This window comes from Xenopus laevis, chromosome 5S (assembly GCF_017654675.1).
Source record: "Xenopus laevis strain J_2021 chromosome 5S, Xenopus_laevis_v10.1, whole genome shotgun sequence".
Taxonomy (NCBI): domain Eukaryota; kingdom Metazoa; phylum Chordata; class Amphibia; order Anura; family Pipidae; genus Xenopus; species Xenopus laevis.
This window is the reverse complement of record NC_054380.1, coordinates 116,701,457-116,723,069: the sequence shown is the minus strand read 5'-3', so window position 1 is coordinate 116,723,069 and position 21,613 is coordinate 116,701,457. Positions and strand designations below refer to the sequence as shown.

Below are 21,613 nucleotides of genomic sequence, written 5' to 3'. Positions count from 1 at the left end.
CCAATCGGGCCCAGAATGTGGGTGGCCAAACTGTTTTTGGTGGTGATGGTGGAAAGATCGTTTTTTTATCAATAAACCCATTCTCCAGAAAGCTCAGAATTACAAAAAGGCTGTCTCCCATAGACTCCATTATAATCAAATAATCCAGATTTTAAAAATTGATTTCCCCTTTCTCTGTAATAATAAACCAGTAGCTTGTACTTGACCCCAACTAAGATATAATGAATCTTTATTGGAAGCAAAACCAGCCTATTGGGGTTATTTAATGTTTACATTATTTTCTAGTAGACTTAGGGTATGAAGATCCAAATTATGGAAAGATCTGGACAACCCCAGGTCCCGAGCATTCTGGATAACAGGTCCCATACCTGTATATAGTTTGTGGTTTTCTGCATAAAATCCTATTTTTTTTTTTTCATTGTGTGGACCTTTACAAATGAGTATTTTTATCCCTTTTGTAGGTCAATAATATTCATTTACTCACACTTAGACTGTATGCTTGTGGATAGCTGCTCTATTTATAACTCTGAAATCAGCATTTAATATTTATGCTTCACGTGTGAACTTGCAGCTTGTCTGGCTTTATGCATCAGCCAATTTCTTCTGAATTCCCTGTCCCATTTAAGGAATTATGGGTTACTCCGGTTGTATATTCAGTTGTCCAGCCCGTCTCCATTTCATTTTGCAGAGCTGAGCCAGGTATTGATTATGATTCGATCCATGTAATCATGAATAAAATGCTGATTGTGCTTGGCTGTCTTTGACTGGTTTTTAAAGGAAATATGAACCTTCAAAATAGGTGTAAAATTCCTCTGTGTTTTTTAAGCACTTTTGTACTTTAAATTAAAGGGGTTATTCACCTTAAAATGAACTTTTAGTCTGATGTAGAGAGTGATATTCTGAGACAATTGGTTTTCATTTAGTATTTGTGGTTTTTGAGTTATTTAGCTTTTTATTCAGCAGCTCTCCAGTTTGCAGTTTCATCAATCTGGTTGCTAAGGTCCAAATTATCCTCGCAAACATGCATTAGTTTGAGTTAGGGACTGGAATAGGAATAGGAGAGGGTCTGAATAGATAGATGAGTAATTAAAAGTAGCAATAACAATATATTTGTATCGTTATAGAGCATTTGTTTTCGATGGTGTCAGTGACCCCCGATGTGAAAGCAGGAAAGATTCAAAAGAAGTCAAATAATTCAAAAACTAAAAAAAAAAGAAATAATGAAGGCACTAAAAAAAAAGAAATAATGAAGGCCAATTGAAAAGTTGCTTAAAATTAGCAATTTTAAAACTAAAAGGTGAACCATCCCTTTCATTTTTTTCTCTCTAGAATTTGAGATACAGGTATGAGACCAGAATGTTCGGGACCTGGGTTTTTCTGTATAAGGGATCTTTCTGTAATTTGGGTCTTCATAAATTAAGTCTATTATAAAATCATTTAAAAATATACCTAATAGGCTGGTTTTGCTTCCAGTAAGAATTAATTATATCTTAGTTTGGATCAAGTACAAGGTACTGTTTTATTACTACAGGAAAGAAGGAAAAGTTAATAAAAATTTGGATTATGTGTATAAGATTGTGTCTATGGGAGATGGCCTTCCTGTAATTCACAGCTTTCCGGATAACGAGTTTCCGGATAACTGATCCTATACTGTATGAGTAAATGTAACACTGCTTTATGATGAAATTCAAACCGTTCCACTTATTGGTCAGGTTTGTAGACTAACTGTTGGAAGAAAAGCTCAGAGGAAGAGGGAGAAATAACTAGGGATGGGCAAATGTTTTCTCCTCCCGCAGAAATGACGCCCATAGACTTGTATGGTGTTGTGCGTCAAAAAAAAAATATATAAGACGCATCAAAAATTTTTGACGCCTGTAGACTTTAATGGACGTAGGCGACATTTCGCCGGTGGCTAATTTTTGTCGAAAAGGTTCAAATTTGCCCATCCCTAGAAATAACTATTCCTTCCTCTCTCTTCTGAAACCATAGCACGGTCTGCAGAAGTGCACCAGCAGGTGGAACTGTTACAGTTTTATTTGATTATATTTTGCAATCTAGTGAAAAAGAAGAGCACTTTCACTTTGCATTCATTTATTACAGGATTTACAGGTTCTAAATGACTTTGGGGTTGTGTATGGCCTTGATTGTATTTCCTAGTCTTGGAAAACCCACGTGTGTTTGATGGATTTTTTTAGAGAAGTTGTTCATTACCACTTTTTCACCTTTTGACCATAGGCCACAGTTTCATGAATCTTTGCTTGACATAGGAACTAGAGAGAGAGAATATGAAGTTCAGTACAAACGATTACGACTAAAGTTATTTGAGGCTTGAGTTTATCCGGTACAATAATATATAACGCAATAATATATAACACAATAGTTTTACACATCCTTTTCCCAGCTTCAGACCTGTTCAATAAGGAGCTGCTCACTATACAGAACCTTCTCCGTACTGGTGATGTTTTTATTATGCTCATATAGACCAGAAGATATAATGTGACTTTATTTTTAGTTTCATATTTTGTACTGTTTAGTGCATGAAACATTGTATTGATTGTTTACTCTTGTTTTCCTTGATAAAGGTCCCCAGTGTGGGAGTAAAAGTTGGAATTACAGGTAGTTAGTGGTATAAATAAATGAATGAATGTTTCTACATTGGAGATATATATCTCCATCCATCCAAAGAAGATCAGCACTCTCAGGGCTTAAAAATATGAAAAAGGTTTTATTGAAAATAACACAGCATAGGACTAATGTTTCGGCCCTGTCCAGGGCCTTTTTTTTTTTTTGAAAAAGGCCCTGGACAGGGCCGAAACATTAGTCCTATGCTGTGTTATTTTCAATAAAACCTTTTTCATATTTTTAAGCCCTGAGAGTGCTGATCTTCTTTGGATGGATGGAGATATTATATTGATCGTGCACCCAGGCAAACAAACACTTTATTCGAGAGTGCTGGCTCTTTGCTGGTTATATATATATATCTATATTCCAAAGAGATCCGCACTCACAGGGCTTTTTTAGGTTTAAAACATGTTTTTATTGCGAAGCTACAGGCTGACTTTCGGCCTACCCGAAGGCCTTTAGATTTTAGTTGTGTATAGACTTGCCATTATGAATGCGCCTTCAGCTATAGCAGGGTGGATTTTACGGCAAACACATTTTCATATAGAAGTTGTTTTATTACTATGCAAAATTCGAAAAGAGCAGAGTTAAAGGCATTGGCTTCCAAGGAATTTTATTTCTTGGTATTGCTGGCCCTTTATTTTTGGACTTATGATCAATTTTATTTATTAACTCTTAAGTGCTGTATTTGTAATAATATTGCCCATTCCTCGTATTGCTGGCTGAATGTATGGTGGTCATGTTTCCATGTTTCGTAGTTGCTGGTGGCCTGAATTTGCTTGACATGCCAAAAAAAAAGGAATGCGAGTAATCTTGGTGGAGTAAAGAAAGTTTTTATTATGACTAAAGGCTTTTTGTGTTTGATATGAGACTGCGAGCAAGCAGTCTAATCATTTCAGTAGAGTTCAGCTTTGTGCGTTGGGCACAGGCCCTTCCTTCCTGAAGCAATCACAGAGCTGCACAGGTTTGTTGCATGCCTGCTGCTTTTACATGAGTGTTTTACACATATCAAATGTTTCTTCCTTGACTTAAAAGTCCCTTTAACTTTAAATCATTCACATGTACATTATTCACTATATTGCCACTAGGTAATGTTTTTCCAGGCTTTTATATCAATGTAACTAATTTAGCATCCAGATGATTTCAACTTGGTGTCTGTAATTGATAATTCAGATATGTTTTTAAAAAATGTATATAGATGATTGCACCCGGGTGTAGGAGTATAAACCAAACATTGGTTCACTGCCAAAACAGATCCAGTATAAATAGAAACTAATGTGACAATATAGGTTTTAGGCAGATTATATTTCCTGCTACAATCACATGACATAAAATATTTCCAGTAATCTCCCAAGATAATTGTTTCTTGTCGGGGCAAATAAGTTCACCATCCACTAGCCAGCGTAACCTATAAGCTCAGACCAATATCTTCCGTTGCAAGATAGAAAGAATAGTGAAGTGGGTCTGGGAACCCCAGCCATTAGGGCTGGCAATTGACATGGCAATGGCTATGTAGTATGGGACCTGTTATCCAGAATGCACAAAGCCTGGGGTTTTCCAGAGAACTGATCTTTCCATAATTTTGATCTTCATGACTTAAAGCTGGCCATACAAAGGTAGATCTGATCTCTTTCACCAGAAATAATGACTTTTTCCAACTACTTTCTTATGTGTCACCGTTTTTCTAATATTGAAGTTTAACGTGTCATTTTTCACCTTTTAAAGCAGCTCTGGGAGGGGGAGGGTCGCTGACCCTGTAAACTTTTCTAAATTGATACATTTAGTTGATACATTTCTTATCTTTGTCCCTGCTGAGCAGAACCTCTGGGTTTCATTACAGGCAGCTGTTAGTATTGATACAATAGTTGCTAATATTCCAGAGATGCTTTTGAGAAATGTATCAACTAAATGTTGAAAATTTGTAACAGTCTGCTCCTGAATTATTGAGCTGCCAGACTGAAACACCAGAGACAGGAGCCTTCAACTTTAAACTTAGATTTTGGAAAAACAGTCAAAAATAAATAATGGAAAGTAATTTAAAAAAAAATATTTATTTCTGGGGAACAATCTGAAAACAACTGAACTGAATAAAATGTTTGGAAGGTGAACAACCCCATTAATTATGTCTTGGTCTGGATCAAGAACAAGGTACTGTTTTATTACTACAGAGAAAAAGAAACTCATTCTTAAAAAAAAATTGGATTATTTTATTATGATGGGGTCTATGGTAGACAGCCTTTCAGTAATTCTAAGTATTCTGGATAACTTGTTTCTGGATATTTTTCCGGTAATCGCCCAAGAAAATTGTTTCTAGTTTGGCAAATATTTGTTAGTTCATCACTTCTTGTAGCCAGTGTAACCTGAAAGCTCAAACCAATATGGTGCCTTCCATTGCAAGATAGAGAGAATAGTAAAGTGGATCTGGGAATCCCAGCCATTAGGGCTGGCAATTGACATTGCAGAGATGTGGTGGCAGAGCTACGCAGCTTAAAAAAATGCCAGGTGCAGTGCCCAGCTAAGGGCAGCAGGGAGAATAAAACAAATACACAAATTTACAAATGAAATACCTTATACACAGAGTGATGATGAGTTGCGTAAAGAAGCTCCATGCATAAAATAATATAGTGATTCTTTTCTTGCAGTGAATGGTAGTGTCTGGAAAGGGTATGTCCCTTCAGGAGAGAGGTGCCAATGTCCAGCCGGCCTAATAGCAATCCAGGGGGGTCACTGCGACGTTCACAGAGGAACACTGCTGGGGCCCAGCCGCAAGAGGACACTGCAGGAGGAAGGTGAGAAAATGGGGGTTGCCATCTCAAGCTAATTTTAAGCCAGAAACATTCACCCAGTATGATGTGTGTTTCAGCTTCTGCAGTTATTAACAGGTTGACTAGTAATAGAGCAGACTGTTGCTGCTATAAATATCTGTTTAAGGACACACAAGCGTATTGCCCTCTTCTCTCCACTTAAAGGGATCCTGTCATCGGAAAACATGTTTTTTTTCCAAAACGCATCATTTCTCAAAAGAGCAAACAGATTTTTTTATATTCAATTTTGAAATCTGACATGGGGCTAGACATTTTGTCAATTTCCCAGCTGCCGCTGGTCATGTGATTAACTGATTATTATTATTATATATGATTATTATTATTATTATTAACTGATTATTACTGATTATTATTACTGATATTATTAACACTAACTGATTCATTTTGAAATTTTTTTTCTTCCCATGACAGTATCCCTTTAAAGGAAAACTATCCCCCTAAAATGAATACTTGAACAACAGTATATATAAGTGTCATATTAAAGAATCTTACCAAACTGGAATATATATTTAAGTAAATATTGTCCTTTTACATCTCTTGCCTCGAACCACCATTTTCCTGCCTCAGAGATCACCTGACCAGAATTACTACACCTCTAACTGTAACAGGAAGAAGTGTGGAAGCAAAAGACAGCACTCTGTCAGTTAATTGGCTCATGTGACCTAACATATTTGGTTTGTTTGTGTGCACCATGAATCCTACGATCCCAGGGGGCGGCCATTATTTTTTAAAATGATTTCTGATTAGCTAATGGCACGTACTCTCAGGCATAAGGAGGTACAGGCAATTGCTTTCAATTCTGCACTCCTCCGATTAACCTTCCCTACTTAAGGTCTAATTGTGTTGCCTGTGCATTAGGTTCCCCCATTATGGCGCATAAACAAGATTTTGGTACTATGCAAAGGTTGCCATAACAGTGTCCAAAGAATGGCGAATGTCTGTTCATTGTATACATACATTTACTTATTAGTAACTGGTTTACATTTTCCAACCATTTACACTTTTAAGGAGTATCCTAGCCTCTAGGAATTTTCATGTGGATGTTACAAATAGAAGAGCGTCTGTGACTGTGAAAATCAAAACGGGCATGCTGTCTTGCACATAAAGATGAACAATTATTCGTTTGTGACTTTGTTTTTTAAGTATTTAGACATGAATACTGAATGCAACAAAATTTCCCAGGGACCGTCATCTCATCCAAGAAGCAGCCAACTAATAACTTTTTGCACACATATCTTCAGGTCTCTGCATGCAGTGGTCCTTTGTATCTGTTCCTGGTATCTGCAGTGTTATTTCATGTTACATTTTATCATTTCAACTTGAAATATAAGAAATCTTCTCAGGGACCATCCTGTCTTTCGGGACATAACCTACTCCAGAAGATTTAGTATGCTGTATGATTTTAGCTGAGGTATGAGATACCGCCTAGGATATTTAACTTGACATCCTTAACAAATAATAGAATGTCAATGGTCAAATAGGTAGACTGTAGTTCCAGCATAGGTCACAATACTCAACAACCTTGTAATTCTTTGGTTATACGTTTCCTCCTTTGCATCAATGGACTGCTGTGTAGTTCTCCAGTAGTGTGGAATACACAATTTCAAATGAGTTGGTGTGTGGTTTTGGGATATACAGGTGGTACTTGAAGCTCAGCACCTTTGAGAACCTCTTGAGAACATGACTAGAGCCACAGTTACTCCTCACCACAGATGCCAGCCTTCAGGACTGGGAAACGATCTTAGACAATCAGATGTTACATGGTCGATGGTCCTCTCTCCCAATCGACATCCTGCAGATCCTGCATATGAGCCCTCTGGCATTGGCAGGACCAGCTGCAGGGAGAAGCCACCAAAGCCCAGTCTCACAACACTCTCTCAATGATCAAGAGGGCACCAGGAGCCGTCAAGCTCTGACGAAAGTAGGTTAAATTCCTGAATGGACAGAAAATCACAACGCTACAAGCAATCTACATCCCCGGTCTTTCCAACTGGCAAGTGGACTACCTCAGCCGCCAAAGTCTGGACCTAGGTCAATGGTCTCTCCACCTAGATGTTTTCCAGTCCATCGTTGACAGGTGGGTGCTACCAGAGGTGGATCTCATGCCATCTCAGTCCAACACAAAGTTCCACACTTCATGGCTCACTGCAGGGACCGATGGCCCTAGCAGTGGATGTGACCATGACACCCTGGAATTTTCAACTGACGTACATATTCCCTCCCCTACCCCTCATTCCCAGGGTATTTAAAAAAAAAAAAAAAAAAAAGATTAGGAGGGAAAACTGCACTGTGATTCCAGTGTCTCCACACTTTTTTTTTTTCAACCTAGGGACACAGTGGAAAAACCGTGACGCCTCCCAGCAGTTCCAGAACTCCTCTCCCAGGGTCCCATTCTCCATCCTAATCTGGCCTTCCTGAGTTGATGGCTTGACTATTGAAACCCAAATTTTTCAGAGCAAGGGCTTCTTTGCCCAAGTCATTTGTACCATGACATTGACGAGAAAGCCTCATCGTCTTCCTGCACACAGACCTTGATAATGGACTATCATTGACTTCCCTGAAATCTCAGCTCTCTGCAGTGTCTGTTCTCTTCCAGAGATGTCTGGTCCTCCTGCCAGATGTTCGCACGTTCCTTCAAGGGGTAGCTCATGTTGCCCCTCCTTACAGGGACTCTTTCTCTCCATGGGATCGTAACCTGGTCTCTGCTGCATTGCAAGGTTCATCCTTTGAACCACTGGCTTCCGTTCCTCTTTCCTGACTCACTTGGAAGACAGTCTTGCTCATAACCATTGCCTCAGCAAAGAGGTTGTCTGCATTGAGTGCTCTCATGCCAGAAACCTTTCTTTGTCTTCCACCCGGACAGGGCTGTCCAGTGAACGGTGCCTTCATTTGTTCCGAAAGTAATTTCCGCCTAAATCAGGAGATCACTATTCTCACCTCTACCCCAAAGCCACAAACTTCCAAGGAGGTTGCTTTCCGCTCTCTGGACCCAATCAGGACCCTCCAGTTTTACCTGGAATGACCAAAGACATTAGGTCCACATCATCCCTGTTTGTTCTACCTTCTCAAGCCAAGCCATCCAAAACCTCCATTTCACACTGGATCAATGAGGCGATCCTCAAGGCATATGTGCTGCAAGGGAAGTCCCCACCCCATCATGTGAGGACTCATAGTACCAGGAGAATCGGCACGTCCTGGGCCTTCAAGAATCTGGTTTTAGCTGAGCAATTTTGTAGGGCGGCCACTTGCCCCCCCCCCATACAATCTTTTACAAAATTTGCTTTGCAGCATCTGATACACACTTTGGTAGGAAGGTGATGCAGACTGCAGTTCTCTATACTAAGACCTGCTTCCTCCCTCCCAACGTTTTGAGACAGATTCATGTTCCCATGGTCCCTGTGTCCCTCAGAACTCTGGAAGAGAAAAAGGAATTTTGTGTTTCCTTTCTCTTCAAACGTCTGTGGGACACAGGGCCTCCCTGCCCTGGAAACTTCCCTGACCTGGCAAATGATCTGTATATAAATTCTTAGTTATACTTCATTATTCCTCTCTCTTTGTTACACAAACGTGACATGGTAGAGGGGTATAGCAGCAGGGCAGGAGCCTCTCTCTATGTCTCTCAGATGTCTAAAGAGAGGGATTTTACGGTGATTAACACACAACCTTTTTCTTGTAAAACAGTCAGTGCTTCTCAACAGGCTGCCAGTTGCAAATATGGAGACGGTGTTACCCCGGAGAGCACGATTTTTCTTATGACTTAATAAGTTTCAGGGATTTTATGTGCTACATTTTTTGGGCCCAACAGCCTTCCTCATATGCACCTGAGAAAGTCTGTTAGGCCAAAACATGTAGTGTATGATATCTCTTTAATGAAAACACTATGATGAAGCCGTAAGACTTGTCATGCTCTCCAAGTCCCTTCTTTATACTCTTATACAATGTAATTTCTCAAGTTTTCACCTTTTTCTTCTCACTTACCCACTCTTGTAGATATAATTATCTGTATATATATATATATATATATATATATATATACTATTTGTTTTATCCCGTGTTTCTCCATGGTTGTTTTGTTTGAAAACACTGCCAATATTTTGGCAGCGTTAACCACCCACACCCCCCCCACCCCGAACCCAGCATGTTTGCATTTAGGGTTTCAGCCTCTCTAATCTAAGGCATAGTATAAAACAATTGATTGTCAAAAGTTTGTTTTCTTTCCTCCACCAAGGCCTTACCAGCTCTGAGCAGACAATACATATTACTTAAAAACGATAAGTACCAAATTAGCTTTACGCTAATTGTGTATTGATATTGCAGCCTTGTTTCAAATATCACTACCTTTGAAATGTCAGAAAATACCTAGTTCTTGAGTTGTTGCTTTACTGCATCTTCAGCACTGCTGGCAAATGCAAAGATTTAATATTACTTTGGCACAAGCATTCTCCTTGAATTTCATCAGGATTTTTTTTCCTTCCTGATACACTTGTCTTTTGGTATGTTTTTATTGGCTACAGATCCAATTTAGAACAGGCAGAGAAACAGACCCATAGCCTTCCTGAGAGCAGAAAATCTCATTGTAAGACCCCCAAAGTGCAGTCTAATACAACCTCTGGCCCGTCCAAAGGACACAGCTCTAAAAGGTAACATTACAGATTCATTGTAAATGTTTTTATTGATATGTTAAATTTTTTTTACTGGTTGTATACATCATTACTAGGTAATCTTTCAAAAAAGCAGATACTGTATGTATCCCTATAGATTCGCTGTCCAATGACTTTTTATATACTCGCGGAGGTGTGCACGTTTTTCTCAAACCGCACATTGCTACTGTATAGTATATTGTAAATTTGAAAACAACCCCCCCCCCAAAAAAGATTTAAAAAAAAAAAAAAAAAAAGTGGCCTGCATGTTTTTTAATGACTCTGTGCCCACATGTTTATGTATATGTCCTTTGGGGAGTGTATTTTTTAGACTGCTCTTACAAAACAGTTTCTGACGTTAAAGTGATACCGACCCTTTCCTATAAAAATCATTGGAACGTGTCCATAGCAAGGAGGTGCTACGCGCAAAATATTTACCTCTAAAAGCCGCCCTCAAAGCCACCCCAGCCCCGCAAACCTTTGTGAAACTGACCCTCTGCCACTAATGGATCTTCTGTGTTGTTTTAGTGAAGCTGGGCTGGGGGTGGAGGGATCCTTCCATAGTCTGAAGTCCAGTCTTTATTTGTAATTAGCCTATGGAAGAATCGTGCTGCCCCCAGACCAGCGTCACTGAAACAACACAGAAGATTGTTTAGGAGGGTCAGGTTAACGAAGCTTCGCGGGGCTGAGGGTGGCTTTAGGAGGGCCTTTAGTTAAAAATATTCGGAGTGCAGCAGCTCCTAGATACGTACACATTCCTATGATTTTTTAGGAATGTGTCGGTATCGATTTTAAAGTTTTAAGATTGAAAAAGCAGAAATAGTATTACAGTTGAGCAATTTTTTTTAATCTTCCTCAAATTGTAATGTTGTGTGAGTTGGAAGTTGCAGAATACAGTGCAAAGAACATTATGAAACTATACTATAAATAAACTAGGGATGCACCGAATCCACTTTTTTGGATTTGGCCGAACCCCCGAATCCTTTGCGAAAGGTTTGGCCAAATACTGAACCGAATCCGAATTTTCATATGCAAATTAGGGGTGGGAAGGGGAAAACATTTTTTACTTCCTTGTTTTGTGACAAAGTCCCTCCCCGACCCCCTAATTTGCATAGGAATGAGAATCCTGCTGAAAAAGGCTGAATCCTGAACCGAATCCTGGATTCGGTGCATCCCTAAAATAAACTATAACCATAATATAGAACGTGTACTGTTTAGGAAAAGTGATCTTCTTTTCTGGCAGTGTAAGACCTGGTAAACCTTTTTTTACTTCTCTGCTCTTGGAGGTACTACAAGGTATTTGTTTTTGGATGTACTGCGCACACAAACACACACTATTATTTAGAACTATTTCATTATCTTATGTCTTTCCTCTTTGCCCTGTTCTACTCATTTTGACTGCTTTTTGAAATTTCTGCTACCTTAAAGGAACAGTTTCTGCTATCTTAAAGGAACAGTTCAGTGTAAAATTTAAACTGGGTGAATAGTGTAAATAGACGGTGCAAAATAAAACATGTCTTCAATATAGTTAAATATAAACTATAAAGGCTAGGGGTAAACAGATGTCTAATGTAATAGCCAAAAACACTGCTTCATACTGTGCAGGTCCCGAGAATTGCAAATAAGAGACGGGAGGGGAAGAAACTCCTGATTAAAAATACAATATCAAACACGCTCAGAAAAATGTATGCTGTCTGCTATTTTTTGAATTAAACTTAACTACATCTTTGAAACCCTCCAGGGTAGATCGTTACCCTTTGTTGTAAATGTTTTTGAAGGATTTTCTGTGCTAAACATGAAGTACCTTCAGATTGCCTGTTTTCATGAGTTATTGCACTTTAAATGATTGCAAATGCCTTTTTTTAAAACCCCGTTATAACTACTAATATATACTCACCTCCCGTTGCAATCTCATGTAAAGGATATATTCAAACTAGTTTGATGATTTAACGGCTGTAGTTTGGTGCATGAGGATGACTTTTCATGCCAATACCTGTATATGAATATGCTTGTTGTGGTTGCTACTGATAGACAAGGGATTACTGCGTAAATGCAGAATTAGAGAATGGCAGTAGTTGAAAGCAGAATGTAGATTTTGTAGGATCTTAGGTTCTTTTACTATTTAGATTTTTATGTCTTAACCAGACTAATAATGGAGAACTAGATTCTTTAATAGGTTGATTTTTTTTTTTCTGCATCAAAAATCTGACAAAACCAGAAGACTTCACACTATAATACAAAAAATAACATTGTTATTCAGTGCTCCTAAATAATTTTTTGTTAAAACACTTGCTTACCAACTCGGTTTGATATCTAAGTCACTTCCTTGCTATTTGTTTAGATCCTATCAGGTGCCATCGTAGTACATATAGAACTTTGCTGATTAAAGTCATTAAAGATGAGACTGGTATTTTTTTTTTTTAGCACAAAAGTAATACCTATAACTTTATTTTTTCATCAGGGGCTATAACTCTTCTAATTTATTACCAAATCCAGAGGATACCGAGCAAATAAACACCTCAGAGATTCAAAGACCCAAGAAAGACAACCCCCGTGGTGTAAAACGCAGTGCTAGTCCAGATCGCAGTCGGACCAACTCTCCCAGCTCTGCTAAAAAGTCCAAAGCCATTCAGCACGCTGAGTCCTCCGCTACGAGGCGACCAAATAATAAAGCCAAGAAGAGACAGGGCAGCCAAGAGCAGCCGGTTCCTTCTGCATCATTGCCATCAACAAGCAAAGCCCACGGCAGGAAGGGTGGATCCCAAGGCACATCCCCATTACCTAAAAGAAAAAGGAAAGAACTCTCATCTTGTGTAAAAAGCAGTACCACGGCCGTTGTATCGACCTGTGAAGAAGAAAGACCTCCAAAACTAACCAAGCTGGCTTCAAAACCGGCCACCTCAGCCAAAGCTGGGTGTAGCAACATCACAGATTCATCTTCTTCTGCTTCAACATCTTCCTCCTCTTCTGCTGTTGCCTCTGTCTCTGCAGCACCTCCAGGAGCCCGTGTAAAGCAAGGAAAGGACCAGAACAAGGCAAGACGTTCCCGGTCTGCTTCCAGCCCCAGTCCTCGGAGAAGCAGTCGGGAGAAAGAGCAGACTAAAACCAGTGGCTCCTCTAAATTTGATTGGGCAGCTCGTTTTAGCCCAAAGGTCAGTCTCCCAAAAACAAAGCTCTCTCTACCAGGCTCTTCCAAGGCTGAGACATCGAAACCTGGACCCTCTGGATTGCAGGCAAAACTAGCAAGTAAGTTAAAGTTAAACTGAATTTATTTTTCTTTCCATAAATATCTGTAGTCAATGTCAGATTTGGTTCTGTAGTCCAAAAATGTGGTGTTAAATTATTTAGAACAACCCACGAAGTAACACTGAAAGAATCTGACAGTCACTAGTTCCAGTACTTTAGGTGATAACTTCTCTGAACAGAGGCAATTGAATAACAAGCACAAGATGCAAGTACTAGTCAGGTGATTTTTGATCTATAAAGAGCTGTTTTGGTGCTTTTGCGCCTATTTATTTATTTTTGAAGCAGTGCGGTATGTGCCCATTATGTTCCCTTATGTGACATTGCCCTAAAAGAGTTAAAGGGGGTTTTCACATTCAAACAACTGGTTGTTTTCAGATAGATCCCCAAAAATAATGACTTTTTTCAATTACTTTCTATTTTTTATGTGTCACCATTTTTCTAATATTGAAGTGTAAAGTGTCATTTTTCACCTTCTAAAGCAGCTCTGGGAGAGGACGGGTCGCCGACCCTGTAAACTGTTCTAAATTGATAAATTTCTTATCTTTGTCCCTGTTGAGTAGAATCTCTGGGTTACAGTGCAGGCAGCTATTATAATTGATACAATAGTTGCTAATATTTCATAGATACTGTTGAGAAATCAACTAAATGTTTCAAAATTGTAACAGTTTAGAGTCTGTGCCTGAATTACTGAGCTGCCAGACTGAAACACCAGAGACAGGAACATGCAACTTTAAACTTAGATTTTGTAAAAACAATAAAAAATAAATAATGTAAAGTAATTGAAAAAAATATTTTTCTGGGGAACAATCTGAAAACAACTGAACTGAAAAAAGTGTTTGGAAGGTGAACAACCTCTTTCATATATCTGTCACTGTTTAAAGCAGTGGTTTTCAGTTCAGCAGCATAAGGTAACGCCTGACTGTGGGGATTGGAAAATAAATCTTTTTTTGATAGTAAAAGCAATATTGGGATGAGTCTAGAAGGTTACTTAACATCTTTTCTATTTTTCATTGGAGCTTGTCAACATTTGTTTACATAGTAGCATAGTCAGTTAGGTTGAAAAAAAAAACCCATATCCATCATGTTTAATCTTTTGTGCCTATATGTTACCTACCTAGCTGGCAGTTGATGCAGAGGAGGGCAAAAAAACTGATTTCTAATTTGCAACATACTTTTAAGATGCCAGTCTGACCAGTCCCTGGATCAAGTTGTACTATTCGCTATCATATCATAACCCTGCATGTTCTCCCTTAATTAATTGCAAAGCTTAAAGCTATTTAATGTATCAGCCAGTGCGACTTATTCAGGGAGAGAATTCCACAACTTCGCTGTAAAAACCTTTTGCCAAATATTTAGCCGCAACCTCCTTTCTTCTAATTGCAACCGGTGCTCTCGTGTCTACTGGAAGGACCTTCTAGTAAATAAAGCATTAGAGAGATTATTATATGATCCCCTTGTATATTTATACATATTTATCCTACCACATCCTTTGGTAATTCCAAAACAAAATCAAAGTTAAGGGGCATGTAAAGTCTAAAATAGAATAAGGCTAGAAATGCTGTATTTTGTATACTAAATATAAACATGAACTTACTGCACCACAAGCCTAATCAAACAAATAATTTATGCTTTCAAAGTTGGCTACAGGGGGGTCACCATCTTGTAACTTTGTTAAACATCTTTGCAAGACTAAGACTGTGCACATGCTCAGTGTGGTCTGGGCTGCTTAGGGATCATCATAAACAAAGCTGCTTGAGTTCTGCATGGCTGGGAAGTAAGACGGGGGCTCCCCCTGCTGTTCATAAGTATGATTGTTTCTCTGCTCAGCAGTTAGGGACCATCTGACAATTCCTATCCACAGCAATAAATGAAGGGAGAATTTTACTGCATACAGTCAGGTTTCTTATAAAAATGGTACACATTTTTTATTAAAGTATATTGGAGATGGGTTTCTTTTTCATTAGAGAAAGTAAAAATGGGATTTTATTTTTTCGACTTTACATGCCCTTTAAAGGAACAGTAATAAAAAATATTATTATGTATTTTTAGAGCGCCAACATATTTCACAGGGCTGTAAAATAAAAATGTTTATACAAAGAACTTACAAAATTACATGCATAGTGACCATTAACCAGTAGAAAAGGTGAAGAGGGCCCTGCCAAAAGAGTTTACAATCTAGAAGTTTTATATTCTCTCTGCATGTTGTTCAAAAAACTTTGGTTGTTTTCCCTGGTGCATCTTTAGCCTGTTGGCCTGTTTGCCAGGCACGAATTGGCGTGGAATCTCTGCTTTTTGCTGCCGGAGAATACATTTGCGAAACTGCACCAAAAATTCGCTGGCAACCTGCCACGTCAAAATTATTCGAATGCTCATTAACTTTAATGCATTTGGACAAAATTGGCTCGCATATTAAAATTGTCGCGGACGTCAAAATTGACGTGCATCAAAATAATTTTGACGCCCATTGACTTCAATGCGTTTTCCATATTTTTCACAGTTTCGCGAATTTCGCTGCAAATTTGTGAATTTTCCGGCGAAGCGAAATGGGACCAATTCGCCCATCGCTAATTGGGATATTTAGACAGTTGAAGGCCCCAAGAAGTTAAAGGGGAACTCTGGCTTCCAAACTGAAATTTGGGCCTATATAACACAGAAATCCCTAATATACCCATCACAGTTACGGTTTCAATGCAATTTTTTATGCTGAAATCCAGCTGTTTAACAGTTCTTCTCTTTCTGTATCATTTTCCTGGCAGGAAAGGAGGGACTAAACACTGATGTTAGAAATTGTGACAAATTCTTCACAGCTTACAGACAGCATGCAGGAACTACATAACCCACAATGCATTGCACTGTGATGTTCTGTTCCTTATTGAAATCATGTGTGCAGGGAATTGTGGGGTTTGGAGGATGCAGGCTGAGGACATATAGCTGCTGATACAAAGTAACAGTAGTTAGAAAGATCAGCAGGCAACAGGGGGCTAGGCCAAACCATTAAAAATCATGAAAAGTCTGCATAATTTTTAATTGATGTATATTTCAAAGTTGCTTGAAATTATGTTTACTTTTCAAAAAGCTTAAGTTATGTTTTTGTGGTATTCCCCTTAAAGGATGAATGAGGGTTGAAGTCAACGTACCTGAGATAAAGCAATATAAGCAAGGGAGTTAATTTATCATCTCTCATTTCCTTCCAGTAATCCAGAGCTCTCTGGACTTTTTTGGGTTCAGGTCTCCCATAGTTGCAGGGATATCCAGCACGGTAAAGAAGATGCCTCGGAATGATAGCAATTTCCCTAATCACTCTCTTCATCCTCCACTTTGAAGCCAGCAGTGGTTTTGATGGTGTAACTAAGGGGGGCAAATTTACTAAAGGGCGAAGTCATTTCGGCACTTTGCCAATTTACTAACGGGCGCTGCTGTAATTACGCTAGCGAAGGAGATACTCTAGCGCAACTTCGCACTCTTAACGCCAGACGTATTTTCGCTTGTGTAATGTACTGTATTTGGTGCAACATAAACGTCCATTGAAATTTAACTTCCCGCTGTATGCAAATTATCTAACGCTAGTGCAACTTCGCAAGCGTTCAGCGCCGGCGACAAAACTTTGCAACTTGGCGAAAGCCGATGCTGGTTTTTGCTGGAGTTGCTAACTGAACACTCTTGTCCCATAAAAATTTTAATATTGTATTTTCTAACTTTAATTTATTCCTCTGTAATTCTTTGGATTTGAGTGGATGAGAACTCTTTATATTCAACCCCACATTTGCTTCCATCTGTGAGGATTATATCTTTAATATAGAGTACAAAAATCTAGTGTTTGTAATGGGTCATCAACTCTTTAATTGTATACATTAGCTGATACATTTGTTATCTTTGTCCCGCTGAGCGCAATCCCCGAGTTTCATTAAAGGCAGCTGTTACAATTGATACAATAGTTGCTAATATTACACAGATACTGCTGAGTAATTGTATCAAATGTAGCAAATTGTAACAGTTCAGATGCTGCTGGATTCATTGCCTGACAGAAACAGTAAACTTTAAACTTCAATTTTGGGAATACAGTAAAAAACGGAAAGCAACTGAAAAAAGTGTTTATGGTGAACAATCTGAAAACAACTGGAAAAAGTGTTTGAAAGGTGAACAACCCCTTTAATTGAGGATCACACCCTTCCTGATTGATAAATGCCCAATATTTGGCCAGGTATCACTTGATTGGTCTATTTGCCACCATACATGGGCCAACAATGAGCATTGCATCCAACTCAGAGGGCCAAAATCCAATCTGAAAACCTACTGATATGATCTGAAATAAATAAGAGTATTTTGAGCCCAAAGGCCTTTCCTTTTCGATTGCTTCTGTTCTCAAGAAATTTGAACTGCATAACTTTTCTGTTTGCAGTTGAGCAGATTTCGGCCTATTGTCAGTGTCTGCCATAGATGGCAAAAATGTCTGTATGCACCAGGGTTAAATGGGCAGCGTATATATATATATATATAAATGTTTAATGCACATTTAATGAATATAGTGCTTCTGGTAAGCAGAATTTTTGCCTTTAGTTTTAAAGAAGAGCTATGTTAGTTGCTTGTACTAAACAGGTTACAGACTAACCCTGAATATAGTAACTGACTTCCTGTGTAATTTATTGTTGTGTAGCATCGCTGTACTACTTTAGAGGCACGTTTATTGGCACATGGTCTGTTTTTCTTCAGAAAAGTTGCAATGTTGGGACAGTTTTGATGCAGATTTCTTCTAAATTTAGCAACCCATTTCTGTAAGGTGATGTTCAATGTCGGTGTTTGAAAATGCCTTTACATTGGTGTCACAATGCTTATATATTTTTTTAGACGGTTTGTTGCCTGCAGGTAGCACAGATTTCCAGTGGACAACAAATCTCTCTGTGTGCCAGCTATCCCAAAAAATGTTGAGGATTTAGTGACCATGGCTGGATTATAGACATCCAAACTCAGACAGGAGTCTTGCTTTTCATTTTAACTTAGTAAAAAGTGACCCCCAGAAGCAGTTACCATTTTCTCTACTCTTGATGTTTTCAATACATATTCAGTTTAGAGCGCAATGTTTCAGTGACATTGCAACTGTAAAAGCTCTTGATATTGTTCTATTACTATCCTATCTTTTTTTGTTTTTTAACTTTTTACCCTTATATGATTTTGATACTTTGACATTCACCAATGTACATACTATACGGTTTGCTGGGGTTTTATGTACTAACAGCAACTGTGCCTTTTTATACCTTGGATGAAAGCGTATAAAAAACAAATAAATAAAATAACGGTGTTATGCTAATAGTTTCTCATTGTAAAAAAAAATGGACTTTGCAACTACTTGCCTTAAAAATAGTAAAGTACTTATACGTTTTATGAAGGCATCGTTTGTACCGCTGCAGACCTTAAGGTTTATGCAGCCTAAAAAAACTATCTTTTGGTTTCCAAAATTTGCACCTGTTCAGTTTTATTGGAACTAATGAATCCGTTGAAGTTTATCTGTTCCTTTTTTATAGACCATTTTTTGTTTGAAGTTTTATGGTGCAATAAAAATTGTGTTGAATATGTCGTTATTCAAATGTTACGTAAGAAAACAAATCCATTTCAATTCCAGGTTGTAACACAACAAAATATGGAACGGTAATTACTTAGGTGATTTACTGCAGTGTCATTTGGGAGCAGCAATTTTCCTGGTCCATATAAATATTATTTTCTTTGACAGAAATACAGTGGCATTTGGGAATTAGCTTTTTAAAATCTTTCCCTATTCCTTTGTCCCAGACTTAAGAAAATCTACTAAGAAGCGCAGTGAGTCGCCACCCGCTGAGCTCCCCAGCCTGCGGCGGAGCACACGCCAAAAGACCACGGGCTCCTGTGCTAGCACCAGGTTGAAACTCTAAACTTCTCAAACCCTAGTACAAGTATGGGATCTGGAAACCTGTTATCCAGAAAGCTTTAAATTATGGAATGGCTGTCTCCTACAGACTCCATTATATAGTGATTAAGTACCCCCTTTTGTGAAATATAAGGATATTATAAGTTACCGAGGAGTTTCATGACCATATAAAAACACGAGGCCGAAGGCGAATTGTTTTTATACAGGTCATGGAACTACGAGGTAACTTCTAATATCCTCATATTTTGCAATTGGGGATACTTTATTTATTATAATACACGAATTTCAGTGAGTCATGTGACAGAAATGACATCAGAACTCACCGTTTATAAGGATATCATTTACAGGATATTCATGGCTTTTGTGTATTATAATCAAATAATCCTCATTTTTAAAAATGATTTCCCTTTTCTCTGTAATAATAAAACAGTACCTTGTACTTGATCCCAACTAAGATATAATGAATTCTTATTGGAAGCAAAACCAGCCTATTGGGCTTATGTAATGTTTACAAGACTTTCTAGTGGATTTAAGGTATGAAGATCCAAATTACGGAAAGATCCTTTATCTGGAAAACCCCAGGTCCCCAGCATTCTGGATAACAGGTCCCATACCTGTATAACGTTTTTTGTAACAATCGTACATCTTTAAATTCGCTTAATAAGTGCATTAGTATTAAATGAATTTATATATATGAATAAATCATGATTGCCCATTCCTCACTGATTTTGTTTTGGGCTGCAGTCGGCGAGGCTCTGGCCTTGGCAAGCGAGCAGCGGCTGAAGCTCGCCGACAGGAGAAGATGGCCGATCCTGATAACCAGGAAGGGGCAAATTCTTCAGCTGCTCGTACAGATGAGACTGCACAGGGTGCAGCAGGTAAAATTTGTGCTTTGGTATACAGAGTATACTTACTGATAGTTCAATTGTGACATAGAGCAGACTCTCTAGGGGAAAGACATTCCTGCTCCCAATATTATGAATGAATGATTATTGTGCTGTGAAATTTCTTTGTCATAACAGTAATAAAACTTGCTGCCATTGTTATTAATTTAGAGCAGGCATGTCAAAAGTGCGGCCCAGGGGCCAATTGCGGGCCGTTTTCAAATTTACATGGCCCTCAGCCTCCATCATGAAATTAATAATAATGCGGCCCTCCAGCACAGTGCGATCAGGAATCCCATAGCAGTAATATTAAGGCACATTAGTGAGTTAGTAGTCTTAAAGGGGTTGTTCACCTTTGAGTTAACTTTAGTATGATGTCGAGAGTGATGTTCTGAGACCATTTGCAATTGTTTTTTGTTTTTTTGTTTTTAATTATTTAGCTTTTTATTCAGCAGCTCTCTAGTTTGAAATTTTAGCAATCTGGTTGCTAGGGTCCAAATAACCCTAGCAACCATGCACTGAGTGGAATACGAGTCTGGAATATGTATAGGAGAGGATCTGAATAGAAAGATGAGTAATAAAAAGTGGCAATAACAATACGTTTGTAGCCTTAAGGTGGCCATAGACTTAGAGATCCACTCGTTTGGCGATGTCGCCAAATGTTTTAACACTGTTAAACATTTTTAGTATAAAACAGACCTGTGACTGGTGAACAAAAATAGTTTGATCAATGACATGACCGTGAAAGGGGCAATATATACCTGAATACTTAAATCTACAATTAATATAGATATTGGTATATATATATATAGCTTGTGAATGCATGGAGAGGTTGGAGCGAGTGTGTTTTTGTGCGCTGGGTTTTATTAGGAGGGGTTAAACTTGATGGACTTTGGTCTTTTTTCAATCCAACTTAACTTTGTAACATAGGCAATATAAAGAAAGTGTGTTATCTTAAAAATCCATTTTTTTCCCCCATCATAAAGTTGTAATGTATTTTGTTTTTACTGTCTTAACAACCTAGAAGCAGGGGAGTAATTGTAAAGGAAGATAATGAACTAGGTATAAATTAGCACATTCCTCTCACGGCTTTGTCTCATTCATGGAGGTGGCTATAATACAGTGGATTTTGCAAAAAACTAAAAGACAAATATGCTTTACCATCAGCGATTCACAATCACCAATGGGATACCAATTGGGAGGACATTCGTCACCTGCAGAAGAGATAGGGCAATGACACACATATGACATAACTGAAAAGGACAATTTATCAAAGTGGTTGTTCACCTTCCAAACTTTAGGTTTAGTTATTATCAGATTGTTCACCATAAACAAAGACTTTTCTCCATTGCTTTCCATCCTTTTTTTTTAAATTTTTTTTTTTTTTTACCGTTTTCCCAATATTGAAGTATAAAGTAGGGATGCACCGAATCCAGGATTCTTTTCAGAATTTGGCCTTTTTCAGCAGGACTCGGATTCATCCGAATCCTTCTATCT

General features: G+C 38.3%; 1 protein-coding gene across 9 annotated transcripts in view; it reads left to right on the top strand.

Moving 5' to 3' along the window:
• trip12.S (thyroid hormone receptor interactor 12 S homeolog) overlaps positions 1 to 21,613 on the top strand; it is an 84,773-nt gene that overhangs the window by 9,032 nt on the left and 54,128 nt on the right. For 5 of the 9 annotated variants that reach the window (XM_018264319.2, XM_018264324.2, XM_018264322.2 and 2 more), the window contains 5 exon segments: positions 5,265 to 5,411; positions 9,962 to 10,087; positions 12,549 to 13,333; positions 19,118 to 19,223; positions 19,977 to 20,110. In XM_018264319.2, the coding sequence (XP_018119808.1) occupies positions 5,314 to 5,411; positions 9,962 to 10,087; positions 12,549 to 13,333; positions 19,118 to 19,223; positions 19,977 to 20,110 (1,249 nt within the window). In that variant the 5' untranslated portion in view covers positions 5,265 to 5,313. 9 annotated transcript variants of the gene reach the window in all.